General features: G+C 51.8%; 1 protein-coding gene and 1 long non-coding RNA gene across 3 annotated transcripts; one reads left to right on the forward strand and one right to left on the reverse strand.

Moving 5' to 3' along the window:
- Positions 1-142: 142 nt before the first annotated feature.
- ZNF473 (zinc finger protein 473) lies at positions 143-16,561 on the forward strand. The gene is made up of 5 exons (XM_025914725.2): positions 143-504; positions 4,341-4,548; positions 7,921-8,030; positions 10,084-10,173; positions 11,678-16,561. The coding sequence occupies exons 3-5, from the start codon at positions 7,931-7,933 to the stop codon at positions 14,131-14,133; spliced, it is 2,646 nt and encodes an 881-aa protein (XP_025770510.2). The 5' UTR covers positions 143-504; positions 4,341-4,548; positions 7,921-7,930; the 3' UTR covers positions 14,134-16,561.
- On the reverse strand, positions 11,441-20,527 carry LOC147573752 (uncharacterized). Of its 2 annotated transcripts, XR_015245014.1 has the most exons (4): positions 20,103-20,527; positions 17,573-17,751; positions 17,339-17,451; positions 11,441-11,849 (listed from the first exon to the last, which is right to left on the reverse strand). It is a non-coding gene; the product is annotated as an uncharacterized LOC147573752 (long non-coding RNA). The 2 variants fall into 2 exon arrangements; XR_015245013.1 differs by lacking the exon at positions 20,103-20,527 and having other exon boundaries at positions 17,573-18,665.
- Between the last annotated feature and the right edge of the window lie 222 nt (positions 20,528-20,749).

Raw genomic sequence — 20,749 nt, forward strand, 5'->3', positions numbered from 1 at the left:
CAACGTGACCCAATGGTAAGGAGGAGTGAACTATGAAGCATCTCTCCGCCTATCAGAGAGAAGTCTTGTAATTTTCCCGCCTCAAACTCCGCCCCTTGCTTCCAAGCGTCTTTTCAGGAATTTCCGCCTCAACGCGTTTCCATGGCAACCCGCCGTCTGCTTCAAACCAGAGTACGCTGCTTAGCTTGTCCTTTAACTGGGTAAAAACTGGACTGCAATTCCCACATGCTACCTGGTCCCGATTTTGTTTCTACTCTCTTTCCTCCAGTGCTCAGCGGCCAGAGAAGAGGGCGGGGAAAGAAACACAGATAAGCGGAGATAGGCGTCAGCACAGCCTTCTGGGAAACCGAGTCCCGTTGGCGCGGAGGCTCCTGGGTGGAGGAGCTCGAGGAAGTTCTCGCGGCGCCGGAAGTTGTTACAAGGCGCGAGTGGGAGGAGTTGGGTCTGCGTCTTCCTCGGGGCGGGAGTCGCTTCTGTTAACGCGACGGACGGCAGTCTTGAGAGGTGAGGCGACGCCGCAGGTGGGGTCACTGAGTACTCCCAAGGCTTGGGGGCTCGGTTCTTCTTGAGGGGTGACGGAATGCCCACGGGGTGACTTCGGCAAAGGGCGCGCCTTCTGGGGGCGGTGGGTGTCCAGGTGGGGTCTTGACCGCTCTCTGTTCGGAGCGTGTTCTGGGCCGGGCTGTCGCTGAAATGGTTTCCAGTCCTCACCGGCAGCCCTGAGAGGAGAGGTTACATTTACTTTTGAGTGAGGAGATGGAAGCCGAAGGAGGGGTTCGGTTGCCTGAAGTTGATCGGGCAGATCTGGAGGGATGAATGAATGGGAGTTCTTGAGAAGGGCGAAGCATTTCACATTTGAGCACTTGCTGGGCGCCAGGCGCCGCGCTGTACTCGGATTTCCTCCTGTAATCTCCGCAGCAGCGCCAAGCGCGGTTCCTCGGTTTTATCGGCTCCCTTGGCACCGGGAGCACTTCGGGAATCACAGTTTATCAGAGTTTGGAAAGTTAATAGGGTGCCTATTTCATAGTTAGGCAACGCCTCAGAGCGATCTGGGGCAGTTCTTGGAAATCGATTATTTCTGCCCGGGGAAAGGCGTGAATATTCACACTATATACAGCCTGTGGCAGTTCGGGTTCAGTTTTGCCGCCAATTTACGAATGAATAAGGTTCTGCTTTTCAGAGCTGTTTTGGTTTTTAGAATTACAGCTGCGGGGCTGTGGATCTGTTTTACTTGTCCCATTTCGTACACGTGGAAACCAAGGGTGAATGATCTGCTCTGGTCCCACACTAAGAAGCAGCAAGAGTTCTCAATTCTAGAGCGCTGGATTTGCCAGTCCTGTAATTGTTTGGCTCAAGTTCATTCTGAGAGGCTGGGTGACCTTGAGCCTCACAGTAGGGCTCCAGTTTGTTCTGTCCCAGGGCTCAGAGTGTATGAGATACGGACAGAACGTGATTTGGAAACTGTAGACAGAGGTCCGAAATTCAGATGTCTATGAGGGTGAGGCAGATTAGGTAAAAGAGAGAACCGCCTGGGGGGGGGGGTGGGGGGGGCGGAGAGCTGTGGGGCATCAGGGAGCACTTGCCCCACTTAAGGGTGGTAACTTTAGGCCCCAGCTAACAGCCTTGTTAGACTCGGTGAGCCAAATCCTAGAATTTGGCAGAAACTGGAAATCGTTTGTTTTTTTTTTTCATTTTTATTTATTTTAGAGAGAGTGGGGGGGGGGAGAGGGGGAGAGAGTCTTAAGCAGGCCCCATGCTCAATTTCCCAGTTTTCAAGGTTGAGACTACTTAAAATAATTTTCTCTCAAAACCTGCTATCCACCAGCACTGTGAGCAAAAAACCATATCTGTGGACCAAATTACACCCTCAAGGCGAGACTTAACCTCTGTCATGTGAGGAAAGTCACTGTTGAGTAAACGTTAGCACTTAACACGTCTGCCACATCACCTTACCTGCAATCAAAATCTGGAAAGCCCGGAAGATCACTTTTTCCAGAAGTTTGGTGTCCAAGACCTGACCAGAACTACTGGGATTTATAACCTCTCATTATCCTACCTAGAGAGAATATCTATACCCTTCACTCTAAAAATATTGAGGTGTTCAAGTACAAAATGCTGCCTGGCCCACACTGCACTGTGATTTTATTTTATTATTTTTTTTAATAAGGTTTTTTTTTTTTTAATCTTTGAGACACAGAGAGAGAGACAGAGCATGAGCGGGGGAGGGGCAGAGAGAGAGGGAGACACGGAATCTGAAGCAGGCTCCAGGCTCTGAGCTGTCAGCACAGAGCCCGACGCGGGGCTCGAACCCACGAAACGTGAGATCATGACCTGAGCTGAAGTCTGCCGCTTAACTGACTGAGCCACCCAGGCACCCCCACACTGCACTGTGATTTTAATGAAATATATTGTGTGTGTGTGTGTGTGTGTGTGTGTGTGTGTGTGTGTGTGTGTGTGTATCACCTTTTTAAAAATCAGAAAATTTCTTGGGGTGTCTGGGTGGCCCAGTCAGTTTAGTGTCCAACTTCGGCTCAGGTCATGATCTCATTTTTGTGAGTTGGAGCCCTGCATCGGGCTCTGTGCTGACAGCTCAGAGCCTGGAGCCTGCTTCGGATTCTGTGTCTCCAGCTCCCTCTGCCCCTCCCCCATGTGCGCGCGCGCTCTCTTTCTCTCTCTCTGTCTCCCCCTCTCTCTCAGAAATGAATAAACATTAAAAAAATTTTTTAATAGGGGCGCCTGGGTGGCGCAGTCGGTTAAGCGTCCGACTTCAGCCAGGTCACAATCTCGCGGTCCGTGAGTTCGAGCCCCGCGTCAGGCTCTGGGCTGATGGCTCAGAGCCTAGAGCCTGTTTCCGATTCTGTGTCTCCCTCTCTCTCTGCCCCTCCCCCGTTCATGCTCTGTCTCTCTCTGTCCCAAAAATAAATAAACGTTGGAAAAAAAAATTTTTTTTAATAAAAATCAGAAAATTTCTGAATTTCAAAGCACATCTGTCCCTAGAAGCTTAACAGTTGTGGACCTGACGTTAAATCATCCTGCTGCTTTGTGATACGGAGTGTTTTCATCACTCTGTAGATAATGTGCCACTTAGGAAATTCACAGTAGCTACCAACGTGTAAGAAGCCCTATGGTACAGGGCACCTGGGTGGCTCAGTTGGTTGAATGTCCGACTTCAGCTCAGGTCTTTGGAGCCCTACATCAGGCTCTGTGCTGACAACTCAGCCCGCTTTGCCCCTCCCCACTCTCACACACGCATGCTCTCTCTCTCTCTCTCAAAATAAATATTAAAAAAAAAAAAAAGGCCCCATGGTACAGTGTTTTATATATTTGGGTCATGAAAATAACTCACTGGGCAGTGGCCATAATTTTTTTTTAATGTTTATTTGTTTAGAGAAGGCACATGTAGAGGAGTGGCAGGGAGGGAGGGAGATCGAGAATCCCAAGCAGACTCCAAGTTGTCAGCACAGAGCCCAGTGCAGGACTCGATCTCACAAACTGTGAAATCATGACCTTAGCCGTGAGCAAGAGTCAGACGCTTAACCGAGTGAGCCACCCAGGTGTCCTGGCCATAATTTTTTTTTTTTTTTAAATGAAGTACAGTGAAAGAGACTAGAATAGAAAAGATCCTAGCACATTCTACTTTGTAAGATTCAGTATTATTTCGTGAAGTTTTGTTTTCGTTTTGTGTGTGAATGGACAGTCATGGTATATGTCTTTGTTACTGTGGGTCATGTTTAAAAAAAAAAAAAGTTGGAGGAATCTTGCTACTGTTGAAAAAATAGTAAAACTTTTGGAGGCCAGCTCACCTGGACTCAAATTCTAGAGCCAGTAATCAGGAATCCCAGAATCCTGGGGCGCCTGGGGTGGCTCAGTCGGCCGGGCGTCCGACTTCGGCTCAGGTCATGATCTCACAGTTCACGAGTTCGAGCCCCACGTTGGCCTCTGCTGACAGCTAGGAGCCTGGAGCCTGCTTCGGATTCTGCGTCTCCTTCTCTTTGCCTTTTTCTCTCTCGAAAATAAATAAACGTTAAAAAAAAGAAAAAGAACCCAGAATCCTCATCCCGGGGGTTCAGTTGGAGAGACACTGTGTTCTGTCAACAAACGTTCCAAAAGCGCCTACTGTACGTCAGGGGTCGTGTCATGCTGAGACACGGTCGCGAGCAAGACCGAAGGTCCCACCCAGGTGACCGACCTTAATCGCCACCTCTCCCAAACATTGATTTATTGACTATAATAAGTGCCAAGAAGGGTCATGAAGTTGCCTGTGGGCCCCGAAGCACAGTGGAAATGAGGGGCGTGGAGTAGTTTCGGCCGATACAGAAGTGTTGTTGTGATCCCCGCAGGGAGACTCCCATCCTGACTCATCCTCCTACTTCCGGACATTCTGGGGGCTCATCCGGCATGGCCAGGGAGCCAGCCCTAGAAGGAAGGGAGACTTTCTCCCGGCTCCCTTGTGTCTCCTGCGGCTCTGCCAGACAGGAACATGGAGGGGATGGAGAGGGATCTTAAGTGAGAACTCCGGCCACCGAGTCCCAGTCGGCTACCACCAAGGTGAGTCGAGGGCCCCTTGTCCAGGCCCCATGCCCTGAGGCTGCATGGCCAGCCAGCCTTTATTCTGGGCTCACTGACCCACGGTGACCCCCAGGTGATCCTCTTGTTACGCTGTCGCTCTCCTGCTCAGCACCCTTCCAGGCATCCTTTCTGCTTAGAAGATCAAACCCAGGTTTCCCAGCCCCGTCCTGCACGACCTGAGTCCTGCCGCCTTCCTCAGCGTCTCCTCCGGTTCCCTCCATAACCCAAACTCCCTTCCTGGCCTGGTGGTAAACTGTTACACTGTGGTTGTCAGATTCCCAGCCTTTGCTCGGGCTCCTCCCTCTGCTAGAATACCCTACCCGCCATCTCCGGCCGGTCTTACGCAGCCTTCAAGACCCAGCTCAGCCCCCACCTTGCGTGGGCAGTGAGCTCTTCCCTGCTCCGGCCTCATCATAGCACAAATCACCTGGCTGTGGTTGTCCCCTGCCCCCGTCTGTCAGCCCCACCAGACGAGGTGCTCCTTGGAGACAGGTACTGATTGGGCCTCGCCTCTGGGCCCCCAGGGACCAGCGTGGGCCCAGTACACAGCGGTCCTTGAGGTGTTTCTTGAATGATGAATGAAAACCTTCCTCTACCACCGATACCTGCTTATCCTTAATGACCCAACTTGAATATCTGCCCCAACCAGGAAGCTTTTCCTGACTCCAAGGCAACGTCCTCATGCCCGTCCCTGGCCACACAGTCCTGGATACTGCCCTCTGTCACAGCCCTATCTCCTTATGCTCACTGTCAGCATCCCTGGGTGTCCCCTGTAGGCCAGGGAATGGGTTTGACACCTCTCTGCCTCCAGCATCCTCAGAGGGGTCTGGCACACGGGAGAAATGACTGTTGAACGAATACATGCTCTGACCTTGTCACTGTCCTGTATAAAACTCTCTGTGGCTCCCCAGTGCCCCACGGATCAAGTCCAGGGTCCTCCCACACCCCCACCGCTATTTCCAGCAAAATCAAGGAGTCCAGGGAAGGAAGCTTCTTGGGGCTCTCTGATCTGGCTCCTGCTGACAAAGCCTCTTTGGCTGATCCCTTCTGACCGGGTATAGACAGCAACAGTTTCAGCCACAAGTAACAGAACACTTGGCTCAAAGCAATTTAAACAGTCAATGGATTATATAGAACACATAACCAGAAAGGCCAGAGCCGGCTTGATCCGCCAGCCCACTCAGTGTGATCGAGACCCAGTGTATTGTCCCCATCTCTCAGCCCCACCTCCTATTGGTTCCATCCTTGATGAACTCCTTCCCTTGTCCCAAAACAGCTGCCAGGATCACCATGTCCCCACATGCCTCCTACATGAAGGCTTTGTTCTGGGTGCTGGGTCTACTCGCTAGGGAACCAACTGATGTGGTCCCTGCCGTCATGAGCTCACATGTTATTGGCGGGGTAACACCGTATTTGTTTGCTAGGGCTGTTGTAACAAAGTGCCTTGAATGATAGAAATTTATTATCTTGGCTCTGGAGGCTAGAAGTATGAAGCCAAGGTGTCAGCTGGGCTCCTTCCTTTTGGAGGCTGCAGGGGAGAACCCCTTCCTTGCCTCTTCAGCTTCTAGAGATGCCTGTGTTCCTTGACTCGTGGCCACGTCACTCCGACCTCTGCTTCTGTCATCACATCACCTTCTCCTACCTTCGACTCCTTCTGTCTCATTTTTTTTCTAAATATTTATTTTATTTATTTATTTATTTATTTTTAACGTTTATTTATTTTTGAGACAGAGAAAGACAAAGCATGAACGGGAGAGGGTCAGAGAGAGGGAGACAGAATCTGAAACAGGCTCCAGGCTCCAAGCTGTCAGCACAGAGCCCAACACGGGGCTTGAACTCACGGACCGCAAGATCATGACCTGAGCCGAAGTCGGCCGCTCAACCAACTGAGCCACTCAGGCACCCCCTAAATATTTATTTTTGACAGAGTGCACAAGCAGGGTAGGGGCAGAGAGAGAGAGGGAGATACAGAATCCGAAGCAGGCTCCAGGTCCTGAGCTGTCAGCACAGAGCCCGACTTGGGGCTCCAACCCATGTACTGTGAGATCATGACCTGAGCCGAAGTCGGATGGCCGACTGAGCCACCCAGGCACCCCCCTTCTGCCTCTTATAAAGGTATAAGAAAAAAAAAAAAAGATATGAGATTGTCATGATCGTGACAATCAGGGGCCACCGTGATCATCCAGGGTAACCTCCCCATCTGAGGATCCTTAACTTGTCACACCTGGGAAGTCCCTTTTGCCATACAAGGTGACATTCACAGGTTCTGGGGATTAGAATGTGGATGTCTTTGGGGAACCATGATGTCTAAGGTTTAAAAGGGTATCTCGAACTTAACCTGTACCAAACCAGACTCACACTGTGCCCCAAAACCTGCTTCTCCCCTGTCTCAGGCAGCGGCAGCTCTGTCCTTCCAGTGCTCAGGCTAAAATCTTACGGACGTCTGGGCTCCTGTCCGTCTTTCATTACATTTGCTCTCTTGGGAGACGTTGTCCCCAGCAGTGTCAAAATGTCCACATCTTGGGGCACCTGGGTGGCTCAGTCAGTTGAGCGTCCAGCTTTGGCTCAGGTCATGATCTCGCGGTCTGTGAGTTCGAGCCTCACGTCAGGCTCTGTGCTGACAGCTCAGAGCCTGGAGCCTGCTTGGGATTCTGTGTCTCCCTCTCTCTCTGCTCCACCCCCACTTGTGCACACGTGCTCTCTCTCTTTCTCTCCCTCTTTCAAAAATAAATAAACAAACGTTTAAAAAAAAAATGGCCACATCTCACCTTTTCACACCCCTTCCATCCCTGTTCTCCTTTCTCGCCTGAATCATGGAATTCACCTTTTTCCTCGTCTCCCTGCCTCTGCCTTTCCACCTTTTATGTTTTTCCACGTAGTGGCCAGAGGAGGATCCTGGTTAGAATATGCTTAATCAATTTGCTTACTTTTTTAAGAATATTTGTATTGTAAAATCAAGCACAAACATAGAAACCCACGGCGGGTTTCTGTTACGTGCAGATCTCTACTGTGTGTGTTAGAAAATTTCCATAGTAAAAACTTAAAATCTTGAATGAATGCTAAGAAGCAAAAGCCAAAGTAAGTAGATTTTAAGAACAGGCCGACGTGCATTTAAGTCCTGCCTGTGTGACCCTAAGGGGAACGCACGTCCCCTCTCCGAAACTCCATATCTTGCCTACAAAATATGGGGATGCCCGGTGTCCTATGTCTCAGGGCTCCCGCGAGAAGATTTTTGTCAAAGACCTAGTACATGGAGGGCAGGGTGCATCAAGTGAGCCGTTGGGTCCATCGCTGACCCCAGTCCCACGGTCACTGGCAGTGTATTACATTTCAGGAATTTGTGACCCACAGGGATGTAGCCATGGACTTCACCTTGGAGGACTGGGAGCAGCTGGGGCTGGACCAGGGGGACCTGTTCTGGGACACGGCGCTGGACAACTACCAGAACCTTTTCCTGCTGAGTGAGTGTCCACTCCAGCCCTGGCGGCCCGGTCCCTGCCCTGCTTTTGGCTATTGTCACCCACAGGATAAATTCTCGGCTCCTGAACGCCTCAGAGCTGGCATGATGTAGACCAGCAGTGCTCAGCTGGCCAATTCTGCCCCCCCGGGGGCACTGGCAGTGCCTGGTGACCTTTTTGATTGGTTCGCACTTAGGAGCAGGGGGTGTGCACCTGGCGTCTCATGGGTAGAGCCCAGGGTCGCCGCCACATGTCCGGGAATGCAAGGGCAGCCCCTACAGCCGAGGATTATGTCACTAGTGTCACTAGTGCCGAGGCTGAGAAACCCCATCAGCCACCCGCCTGCTGCTCTGGCCTCCTTAGCACTTTCCTCTTCGTCCTTGTGGGGCTGACGCTCAGGGTCTTTGCATTTGCCTTCCTGTCTCGTCCCCTCCCTGCCTCTGGGCTTTCCTTTTTTAAGACTTCTACCGCGACCTGTTAGCGAGTCCTCTGGCCCGTGCCCCACCGGCCCACGACTCCTGCGCTTTCGAACTGCCCATTTTATGCTCTGTCTCCCTCTGCTGGGACGGGCACTTCCTGAGGGCGGGGACTCACTGAATGGTGGCTCAGTAAACGAACGAGTAGCAGGAGTCTCAGGAGCCGGGCGGGTCTCATGCTGGGTCAGCGCTTAGAACTGGCCTTCGGTCCTGCCGTCACCCCACAAGTCCGACTCCCTGTTTTGCTGGTCCTTTTGAAAATGAGGTCCAAAGAGAAGTCACCTTCCCAGCTATGCGGGGGTTCCCGGAAGTACCCTGTGTTCAGTGACTTACGAGGAGGGGACTTGAGGGACTCAGCATGTGGTCGTACTCACGGCCGTGACATGTTACAGAGAAAGGACACAGCATGGGCGGCAAAGGGGAAACCAGAGCCGGCCTCCAGAGCCCTCTCCCTGCGTGGAGTCCCACACGATCGTAATGAGGGACAAATGGTGTGAAATGTCTACTGGAGATGCTCACTGGAAACTCAGCACCCACAGTTTTTATTGGGAGCTGGTCACACAGGCACCCTCTGCCTGGAAAGTACCAAAATTCTAGACTCCCAGCCGGAAAGCAGGTGTTCAGCATGATAATTGAGGCACAGGGGGCCCCTCTGTTCGGGAATGCTGGAACCCTCCCGAGATCCAGGTTCCCAGACACCAGCTGAGGGCCAGCCTCCCAGATTTTTCTCTAAACTCTACTGAGCATGTGCGGCAGAAGCAGCTTCGGGGCGGCTCAGACCTCGGCGTCTTTTCTATTTCTAAACTACATCCCACAGTATAGGCACGTCTCCCTTGAGCCCCCGCACACGCTTGTGTGTATGTCCAAGCAGCGTATTAGCTTCCTACGGCTGCTCTTAGAAATGCCACAAACAGCAGCTTAAAACAACGCGTTTATTCTCCGACGGTTGTGGAGGTCAGAAGTCTGAAACGGGTCTGACCCAGCTGCGGTCAGGCTGTTGGCGGGGCTTGTTCCCTCTGGAAGCTCCGGGGAAGAGTCTTGTGCCTTTGCCCTTTTCTGGCTTCTAGAGGCGCCTGCATTGCTTGGCTCATGGCCCTTCCATTTTCAAGCCAAGAAGGCGCTTTTCCTCCACGGTAGCACAGTTCCCCAGGATTAGGATTCTGCTTCCTTCCTCGAGTAGTTTGCCGAGGGCAGGGCACAGGACCGCCTGGGCTCTGGGAACCCAGCATATTCCACAGAGGCCTTGGGTGATGTGGGCTCCGTGGGTGGATGAGAGGGTGCGTGCCTCTCCACCTGGCAGGCTGCTCATCCCTCAAGAGCTGTCGCAAGTCCTTTGTATCCCCGGCCCTGGCTTTCACAGCTCTGATCACCCTGGACTGTGACTGTCTGGGTCTCTCTCCTCCACCAGACTGGGAACCCTACGGGGCAGGTGTCCCCGGAGTCGCCCAGAGCGGCATTTGGCTCTCACGAGCTGTACACTGGACAAAGCACTGATGGTCAGGACAGCCAGAAGGTTCCCGCTAAGCAGTCGGCTGGCCTGCCGTGTCCTGGTTGATGACAGCGCTCTTCTCTCCCTGCAGACCCCTGCAAACCCAAACCGACCTCCTGTCCAGATGGTGGCGAAGAGCTGGAGGCCGTGGTCAGAGAAAGCCCAGAATCAGAGGGCCTTGGTGAGTGGGCGGGGCGGGGGCCGGTGGGACAGGGCCCTTTGTCTGCCCTCCGTCTTTGGAACTTCCATCCAGACCCCAAACGTCTGCCTAGACATCTTGCCCCTCTGCCACGTGCTGGCTTCTGTCCCCTCGTCCCGGCAGGGCTGGGGCCCTCGTCTTGTCTACCTCAGTGTTCGGCATGTGGCTGTCCTGGTGCCCTGAGTCAGTCTCTCCACCTTCATGTCCTGTGCCCTTTGAGCACCATACATCCCCAGTCTGTTTCACCCTGTGTTTGTACAAGTCTGTCCCGGAGGGCACAGCAGATGGCCACATCTGCTAATAACTCAAGCCCAGGCCTTAATGCAGCCAAGAGCATTTGTTCCGTTCTCTCCTAGGCCACAGTTCCTCTAGAGGGAACAGGTTAGGCAGCGAGGGTGTCACGCTGGTTGACGTGTCCCCAGTGGGAAAAGGCAGAGGCAGGGGCCTTCCCTGGGGCACAGGACACTTTCCTCACGGTCAGGTCATTAACATGAGAAGGGCCCCTGAGTCAGAGACCACAGCGTGGTGGCTGCGTGGCTCAGTCCGGGCCTCCGCCACCCAGTCAGGATGCAGCTCACCTCTCGTGAGCTCGCAAATGCGGACCCTCCGTGGCCTCCCAACGAGCACACCAGTGTTTGCGCGCAGGTGACCAGCACGGACCCCTGCCACCTCTACAACATATGGGGGCGCCCGGGTGGCTCAGTCGGTTAAGCGTCAACTCTGGGTTTCGGCTCGGGTCATGATCTCACGGTTTGTGAGTTCAAGCCCCACACTGGGCTCAGTGCTGATAGCGTGGAGCCTGCTTGGGATTCTCTCTCTCCCTCCCTCTCTGTCGCTCCCCTGCTCACTCACGCTTTCTCTCTCTCAAAATAAATAAATAAATAAATACTAAAAAAAGAAATACATGCTCTTTCCAGAACCGCGTAGCCACGCCTTTACCAACCAAATCTGTCCTCCAGCAGTTATATCATTTCTACCTTCTTCCCCGTTGAACAGCGCCCTTCTCCAAGAAGTGGGCTGTGGCTGGGGCGCCTGGGTGGCGCAGTCGGTTAAGCGTCCGACTTCAGCCAGGTCAAGATCTCACGGTCCGTGAGTTCGAGCCCCGCATCAGGCTCTGGGCTGATGGCTCAGAGCCTGGAGCCTGTTTCCGATTCTGTGTCTCCCTCTCTCTCTGCCCCTCCCCCGTTCATGCTGTGTCTCTCTCTGTCCCAAAAATAAATAAACGTTGAAAAAAAAAAAAAAAAAGAAGTGGGCCGTGGCTGATGGGGGCAACGGCATCTGCTAAGAGGCTCCCCTTCCCTGTGGAGCCCCCACGGCTGCCCAGCTCCCCACTTAACCATCTTGGAAATGGGCTCTCTGTTTCCTGTGCTGCCAGTTCCAGCCGGGTCACCACTTTGGCCCCTTCTCCTTCATCATCCCCTCGAGGGACAGGCTTCCTGAGGAGCCATCACCCGTTCTCCCTCTTGTCTGTGTTCTCACCCTGCAGCTCCTTATGTTTCGCCGCGGGGAACGGGAGACACCTGCACTTACCCTCTCTCGGACATGGCCGAAGTCAAGAACTGCCCTCTGGCACAAGACTTCTTGGAGGAAGGACTCTCCCAGGAGATCATGGAGACTTTGTCCAAGGATGGCCTCGGGAACTCCAGTCTGGGGAAAGCCTATGTAGGTGAGAGTTGGTTAGACAGTTTGCTAGGAGATCCAGAAAGCCTTCTGAAGTCTGACGTTGTTACCAACAAGGGAAGTCCCACAGAATGCAGGAGTCGCGAACTCCAGAGAGACCTCAGTCCTGAGCCCCTCCTTTCCGTGAGGGAGGATTCTGTGACGCGTGATCTTCCTGAAAAGAGCCCAGCTAAGTCTCAGGAACGTGGGAAAGACTTTGGCTGTGACTTAGACCAGAGCCAGCAGGATCCTGTCCGGGGAGGCGAGAAACTGTATAAATGTAGTGAATGTGGGGAGAGCTTCAGTCAGAGTTACCATCTCATCCAGCACTGGATTGTTCATACTAAAGAGAAACCCGCTGTGCACGAAGAGTATGAGGAAGGTTGCAGCCAGAGGTCTTGCCTCTTAGTGCCCCTGACAACTCACACAGACTACAAATCCTGTGCGTGTAACGAGGGCGGGAAAACCTGCACTCAGAGCACACACCTTCTGTGGCATCAGCAAATTCACACTGGAGAAGAACCACATAAGAATCAAGACAGTGACCCTCCGTCAGGTCTCAGCTTACAGCCTGCTGAGCAGCAGAAACCCTATACAGGTGATGAGTCCTACAAAGGTAACGAGCCTGGCGAGGGTTTCGGCCAAACCTTTCACCTCACCCAGCATCAGAAGACCCACGCTCAGAAACGCTATGAATGTGCCAAATGCAAGGCGACCTTCGACTTCAGCAAATACCTCCTCCAACATCAAAAAACCCATGCTACGAAAACTACCTCTGAGCATCAGGAATGCGGGAAGGCCTTCGGGCAGAGCATGCTGCTCGCTGAACACCAGTCCATTCACACCGGAGAAAAGCCTTACGAGTGTGATCAGTGTGGGAGGCCCTTCAGGAATATCTCGACCCTAAAGGTCCACCAGAGGGTTCACAGTGGAGAGAAGCCTTACAAATGCAATGAGTGTGGGAAATCCTTCTACCGGAGCACTCACCTTAATGAACATCAGAGGATTCACACCGGCTACAGGCCCTACAAGTGTCATCAGTGCATCAAGAGTTTCAGCCGGCCCTCCCACCTGATTCGACACCAGTCTGTTCACGCCACAGGCAAGTCCTACTGCTGTGCCAGATGCAAGAAAACCTTCAGCCATAATGAATACCTTGTTCAACACGAGAAAATGCATGCTATGGAGACCCTCCACGAGTGTCAGGAGTGTGGCGAGCGCTTCTTCTGCAGCTCGACCCTAGCATGCCACCAGAGTGTTCACGCCAGAGAAAAACAAGCACTTGGCGAGAGCGGGAGTATCTTGAGTCAGGACTCAGAATCGAGAGAACATCCAGGGGTTGGCGAGAAGCACTTTAAGTGTAGCAAATGTGAGAAAACCTTCAGCTGCAGCAAATATCTGACTCAGCACGAGAGGGTTCACACCAGAGTGAAACCCTTTGAGTGTGACCAGTGTGGAAAAGCCTTTAGCAAAAGTACACAGCTCCTTCGCCACCAGAACATCCACTCTCGAGTGAGGCCGTATGAATGTGGGGACTGCGGGAAGGCCTTCATCCGCAGCACTTCCCTCACCAAACATCAGGCCACCCACAAGAGTGAGCACCCCTTTACGTGTAATGAATGTGGAAAGACCTTCAGCCAAAGTGCACACCTCTCAGAACATCAGTTAACTCACACTGAGGAGAAGAAACTCTGTAACTATAGCAAGTGTGACAAAGCCCTTGCCCAAGGTAACTGCCTTACTCAGCATCAGAGAACTGATGCCGGAAAGAAGTCCTTTGAGTGTGATGAATGCGACAAATCATTCCATTTGAGTTCGTGCCTTTCTAAGCATCAGAGAGATCACACAGGTGAGAAACCCCACAAATGCAGTGACTGTGAGAAAACCTTCAGCCTGGGTGCTCAACTTCTTCAACACCGGAGAGTTCACACTGGAGAAAAGCCTTATGTTTGTCAGAAATGTGGGAAAGCTTTCAGCCAGAGCTCATGCCTTTCTGTTCACCAGCGAGTTCACACTGGAGAAAAGCCTTATGTTTGTCAGGAATGTGGGAAAGCCTTCAGCCAGAGCTCGTGCCTTTCTGTTCACCGGAGGATTCACACCGGGGAGAAGCCTTACGTGTGTGCTGAATGTGGGAAAGCCTTTTCCCAGAAAGCAAATCTGATGCAGCATGAGAGAGTTCACACTGGGGAGAAGCCTTATGCCTGCAGGGTCTGTGGGAAAGCCTTTAGCCTCAGTGCCCATCTCAGTCAGCACCAGAGGGTCCACACCCAAGAGAAACAGTAGTAATGTCAATATTGTCAGAAAGCCCTCTGATGCAGGTCTCAGCAGACATCAGCAAGTTCATACTTGAAGGTAACAAGGAGTTACTTAGCAGTAAGTGACAAGTAGCAATACTACAAGGTCCCAGCATCAGCAACAGGGTCCCAGACATCTAAACACATTCGTCTGGGCCCCAAGGTTGAAACCATCGCACTGTAGGCTCCTCCGCCACGAAATAAATACATCTCTTTATTAATAAGGAGCAATTAGAAAATTTGCACACATGAGTCTCATGAAAACACAGTAGTGGAGAAGCTGTGTAGAATGGCAATTCAGCGGTAGACTTGAGCCAGTCGGCTGAGTTAAACCCCAGCTCTGCCATGTGCTATCCGCGGGGAGAGCCATGGGACTTCCTAGGGCCTCCGTGTCCTCACCTGTAAGATTGGCACAATATGGTTACCTACCTCAGAAGGCTGTTGTGAGGATAAATGAATAGAGATAAAGGTGCACTTAGAACTGAGTGCCCAGCACATAGTAAGTACTTACCAAATGTGAGCTACAAGTACTCACGAGATACAACAAATATATTAAAAAAAAAAAAAAGGAAGAGTTAGCAATCCTCTATTTACTGCAGTTAATGTTCTTACTAATACTATGCACGGCTTTCATTTTTAAAGTTTTTCTTCAAAACGCCTCTGGCTAAATTTGGTCCCCCAAACCCAGCACCTTGCTCTTTTCTTTAAAAAAAAAAAAAAAAAAAAAAAAAAAAAAGGGCAGGGGCGGAGGGAGACGGGGTGCCTAGGTGGCTCAGTCGGTTGGGCATCTGACCTTGGCGCAGGTCATCTCCCAAGTTCATGGGTTGAGCCTCGTGTCGGCCTCTGTGCTGACAGCTCAGAGCCTGGAGCCTGCTTCGGATTCTGTGTCTCGCTTTCTGTCTGCCCCTCCCCTGCTTGCACTCTGTCTCTCTCAAAAATAAATAACCATTAAAAAATTTTTTTCAGTCTAACTTTTCCTTCCCTCTGCTCTGTCGCAGTATTTTCTTGACTCACCCACAGAAGCCAACAAGAGCATGTAAACTAACACCAAATAGCTAGAACTTTCCACTCCTAACCTCCAGAACGTCTCACTCCAAAGGACGTTCTCCCACATAACACATGCCCCTTCTTCCTGTAATTTCCTTCCCCCGCTTAAAGTTGGATCTGTGGAATGAGACCTAGTGTGTGGTAGGAGTTCCTCGTACTGGAAACCATGGGATTCAGTTGGGAAAGCTGCACTGGATGTTGCCACGCGGTTCCCAGAAGATGTGCTCGATGGTGAAAACTGTGTATGGAAACTACTGGCGGAATGTTCCTCATGCACCGTTTGTCCAAGAGCCAACCACTCACCAGGTGCTCTGCCAGGCTCCGGGGTGGGGAATACCAACACGGCAAGCCCTGGTCTGGCTGCGAAACTCCTGGAATCAAAGGAAAGCGGATGGCCCCATTTCCACAGAGAGGTACTGTTCATTGACAAGTGACATCCTAAAATGCCACATTCCCTCCTGTCACAGCAAGTTCTGGGACCGTGAAGGGTTGCTGGAGAGCCCAGGGAGGGCCCCATCCTTCCTGCTGGAGCCCTCAAGTCGACGGGTCAACCTTGGCCAGGCCTGTTCTACGGCTAAGACGCCACATGGAACCCTGTGCCCTCTTGAGGGCACCTCCTCAGCTCTGGGTTTTTGTGTCCCACCCACTGAGTGACCTCGTCCCATGTCTGCTGAAGCACAAAGAGAACTTTACGAAGACACACTTTTGATATCATTCATAGTTTTGGTGCTAAAAAAGTTTAGGAGTATGTGCTCTGAGTTCTTGAGTCTTTTAAACCTTGAAACTGGGGTGCCTGGGTGGTTCAGTCAGTTAAGCATCTGACTTTGGCTCAGGTCATGATCTCATGGTTCGTGAGTTCGAGTCTCATATCGGGTAAGCCCACACCCCACTTCTGCTGAGCTCGAGCCCCACTTTGGGTGAGCCCAGCATCTCCCCTCCCCCGTTCTGCCCCTCGCTCACTTGTGCCCACTCCCTTTCAAAAAAAAAAACAAAAAACCTTGCACTTTGAGTTCTGCCGGTTGGTTTTGTTGTTGAAACTGGGAACCTACACGCTCGCCACTGGGCCCACACCACAGCAGGGAGCATATGGGTTTTCAAAGGGCCAAAACACTGAACTCCCTGCACCTGGTCCCTGCCCCCAGATCGCTGTGTAGTCTGGGCGAGACCCATTCTATACCACAGGGCAGGCCGGAGGCGGGAAACGTGTTCGACGAGAGTTTTGACACCAAAGATGGAGGTCAGGGGTCCTGCGGCAAATTGGGAACATGGAGGGCGGACTCTGTAACTACTGACCTGTGTAGCTGTGGGCCAGCGTAGAGATGGCTTTTATGTGTATGTGTTTGTTCGCCGATTAAAGTTTTGAGTCTGTATGCGTTGGTTGCTTTTTTCAGCCTGGTGCCGCGTACCTGGCCAGATGCTGGGCGTGCAGAGGCTCCCATTCGGGGCAAGTGCCCGCGTTGTGGGGGAGGAGGGCTTATCCTAGTAAAAGCTGCCCCATGAGGAGGGATGGTCACGTCCATTTTCCCGAAGTGTCGGTGGGGCAGGGGCCACCGGGGAACCATACAGTTTCAGCCGGTCCTCAGATACCTCATCAGACAACACTTCATTCTAGCACGATCCTGACTGACGAGGAAGCACGGACAGCCTGTCGTTCTCTCCTCTCTAGTTACAAAAACACAGCAGTCCTCAAGCTCAGGCGATCGTTGGAGCTAGAAATTAATCTTACTTTCCTCTCTTGGTGTTTATTTTAGTTCCCCCACCCCGCCCTTTCTGTAATGACCAGAGATGCTAGTTTCCCACTCAAGGGCAGTAGTAGAAAGCCCTCTTGAGAAATAAATTGATTTGGGGTGCCTGCCTGGCTCAGTCGGAAGAGCATGCGACTCGATCTCGGGGTTGTGAGTTTGAGCCCCATGTTAGGTGTAGGGGTTACTAAAAAAATAAGGTTACTTAAGTAAAAAAGTGAGCTGGTTTAAAGGGAAATGCATGGCACGCGTTTATGACAAAAAATGGACAGTGGTGTCCAAGTGAATGAGGTGGGGAACGTGGATGTGGCTAAGGCCTGGCATCCTGTCAGCGGATAACCATCGCCGGGATAATTGTGTCAGGACAAACCAGATTAATGCTGTGGCTGAACAGGTTTCACTCACCCATGCTATGTGTCCCCTGTGGATCGGTGGCGGTGGGGAGGGGGTGGGGCTGGAACTCGATCCACTAGAGAGGCCAGGCTTTCCTTTTTGAGTCTGTGCATCCTTCAGGTCACCTGAGTGAGGAAGCAGCTTCAACACCTTGCATTTCCCCGTCTCCCCCTTCAGGCAGAGCAGGACTCCGGCTCTGCCCTGGGGCGGGGGGACAATGCAAAGTTTTTGCTGCATTTTACTTACGGCAAACTTCCATTCATGGCAAGTGATACTGGTTGTCCACTCGCAGTCGTGCTTGAAAGGCTTAAGGGGTGTTGATTGAAATAGGTGGGTGAGGAGGGTCCTGGCGCAGGCGCTGGTGTCTCAGGCGGGCAGAAGGTGGCCATTCTGTGGAACCCAAGCCGGTGGCGGCATGCGGACACCTAACGTTGAAAAGATCCTGCTCTAGGAAAACGACCTAGGAACCCACTGTATAAAAAAAGATGAAGGTGGGGGCGCCAGGGGGGCTCCGTCGGTTCAGCGTCCGACTTCGGTTCAGGTCACAATCTCACGGTTTGTGGGTTCGAGCCCCGCGTCGGGCCCTGTGCTGACAGCTCGGAGCCCAGAGCCTGCTTCGGATTCTGTGTCTCCCTCTCTCTGCCCCTCCCCCACTCATTCTTATTCTCACACTCTCTCTCTCTCTCTCAAAAATAAACATTAAAAAATATGAAAGCGGATGTGCCCTGGCCGAAGGGGTATGAGGAACACCACCCCCCCCCCCAACCGCCACAGCCCCGGGGCACAAACCTCTCTCTGTGAGGGGCTTTCGGATGCTCCCTTGGAAAGAACACGAAGCCCTTTGACAATATCCCAGGCTGGGTTGATCACCGAGATCTGAGCACCCGGCAGAAATCTTGTGGTGCTCCCTGCCGGGGGGACTCCCCAGGAGGCTGGGAAGAGCAGTACTCCTGAAGGAAGTGGCTCTCCACCTTGTGCCACCGTGACCCAAGCGACCAATCCCCCGTGCACCTCACGGACACCAGGGTACAAGATAAAAGCTGTTGGCGCCGCCGGTTACAGCGAACGCCTATCACTCACCTTTCTGAGATCCACCCCTCACCTCCCCGGCAGCCCTGTCTTCTCTTGGCGACACATGTAGTTCGGCATCCCCCCGTATTCCCTCCCTGTTCTACGCAAAGGCTGTATGGCCTAGTTTGGCCAGCCAGCCATTCCCTCCCTCCGCCACTGTGATTGATGCAGAGATGGGCATGACCCAAGCTGGGCCAAGCACAGTGACTCTCGGAACCTTTGCTGAGGGGCGCCTGGGTGGCTCACTGGGTCAAGCCAATGACTGTTGTTTTTTTTTTTTTTTTTTTTTTAATTTAAAAAGGGTTTTTTTAATGTTTATTTTTGAGAGAGAGAGACAGAGTGTGAGCGGGCAAGGGGCAGAGAGAGAGGGAGACACAGAATCCGAAGCAGGCTCCAGGCTTCGAGCTGTCAGCACAGAGCCCGACGCGGGGCTTGAACCCATGAACTGCAAGATCATGACCTGGTCTGAAGGCAGACGCTTAACCGACTGAGCCACCAGGCACCTCTAAGTGTATGACTTCTGATTTCAGCTCACGTCATGATCCCACAGTTCGTGGGGTCGAGCCCCACGTAGGGCTCTACGCTGACAGAGCAGAGCCTGCTTAGGATTCACTTTCTCTCACAAAGTAAATAAAACATTTATTTTTTTTAATGGTTTTAAACTTATTTTTGAGAGAGCGGGAAAGGGGCAGAGAGAGGGGGACAGAGGATCCAAAGCAGGCTTTGTGCTGACAGCAGCAGGCCCAACGCGGGGCTCAAGTTCACGAACCGCAAGATCATGACCTGAGCTGAAGTCGGATGCTCAACCGACTTAGCCACCCAGGCATCCCAATAAATAAAACATTTTTTTAAAAAAGCGTCTGACTCTTGATTTCCACTTGGGTCGTGGTCTCATGGTTTTGAGATCAAGCCCCGCGTTGGGCTCTGTGCTGGGCGTGCAGCCTGCTTGGGATTCTCTCTCTCCCTCTGCCCCTCCCCCTTCCTCTGTCAGAAAAAAAAAAAAACAAAAACTCACGAGGCAGTTGCTGGTGCAGCCACCTAGAGCTGCTAGGGATGTTAGTGGACGAAACAGTGCCCAGAACTCACACTCATCTGGAAACAACGTGGCCTTATTTGGAAATAACGAATAAAGGATTGAGATGAGATCATACTGGGAGTCGGGTGAGCCTGAGAACCTACTATGTTCTACGCAGTGCTCTAGGTGCTGGGGACATAGTGGTGAAAGACACACGGACCCAGCCTTCAGGGTGTCAGGGAGCAAGCGGTCAACAGGAGACCTGTCACAGGAAATTATGATACGTGCTACAAAGTAAACGGGCAAGGGGCTGAGACGGAAACAAAAGGGCAACTCTGATCAGGAAATAAAATGATTTGAGAACGTAAATATGCAATAAACACCATATAAACCTCAAGTGCACTGTAAAGAAATACAGTAAAACCTTGGTTTGCAGGCATAATTCATTCCGGAAACGGACTTGTAACACAAAGCACTTGTATAGCAAAGCGACTTTCAAGAACCATTGGCTCAGTTGTGATCATGTGACAGTCAGCATCACACAGCTCACGTTGCAAGACCTCGCTCGTTTATCAAGTTAAAATTTATTAGAAACGTTTGCTCGCCTTGCGGAACACTCGCAGACCAGGTTTACTCACAATCCAAGGTTTTACCGTATTAATGTACGTATAGAAGCTGAAGGTTGCCTACCTGTAGATTTATTCTTTCCAGTGTTTATGACAATCTGAGTTGGGGTTTTCTTTTACTTGCCGTTGAAGGCATCCAGAAGTGCCAGGATAAACAGGATGAATGCCTTGCTTTGGGTCCTTTTGGCTACTTGGGTAAGTATATTATCCCTATGGTTTGAGCTATTTTGAGTTTTCTGTACTTGAAACCCAGGCGTCCTTGGTAATATAGTCTTAAACTATTCTGGTTTAAAAAAAAATAAGGAAGCTGGATCAGACAACAAGACTGGCAAAGGCAAGAATAAAAATTAGCTTCGTATGGGGAGCCTGGATGGCTCAGTCGGTTAAGCGTCGGACTTCGGCTCAGGTCATGATCTCACAGTTCATGGGTTTGAGCCCCGCATTGGGCTCTGTGCTGACAGCTCAGAGCCTGGAGCCTGTTTCGGATTCTGTGTCTCCCTCTCTATCTGCCCCTCCCCTGCACGCTCTGTCTCTGTCTCAAGAATAAACATTAAAAAAAATTTTTTTTTAATTAGCTTCGTTTAATTATGTATTGTTTTTTTATTTTTGAGACAGAGCACAGGCAGGGGAGGGGCCGAGAGAGAGGGAGACACAGAATCCGAAGCAGGCTCCAGGCTCTGATCTGTCAGCACAGAGCCCAACGTGGGGCTC

Source organism: Puma concolor, chromosome E2 (genome assembly GCF_028749965.1).
Source record: "Puma concolor isolate L17-30 chromosome E2, mPumCon1.1.hap2, whole genome shotgun sequence".
NCBI lineage: Eukaryota > Metazoa > Chordata > Mammalia > Carnivora > Felidae > Puma > Puma concolor.

What these genes read in the sequence shown, in the direction of transcription:
- ZNF473 (XM_025914725.2), top strand. Translation starts at nt 7,931, where the DNA reads ATGGACTTCACCTTGGAGGACTGGGAGCAGCTGGGGCTGGACCAGGGG. An exon ending in CCAGAACCTTTTCCTGCTGA is followed by an intron (nt 8,031 to 10,083) that starts GTGAGTGTCCAC and finishes CTCTCCCTGCAG; the next exon opens with ACCCCTGCAAACCCAAACCG. An exon ending in CCCAGAATCAGAGGGCCTTG is followed by an intron (nt 10,174 to 11,677) that starts GTGAGTGGGCGG and finishes CTCACCCTGCAG; the next exon opens with CTCCTTATGTTTCGCCGCGG.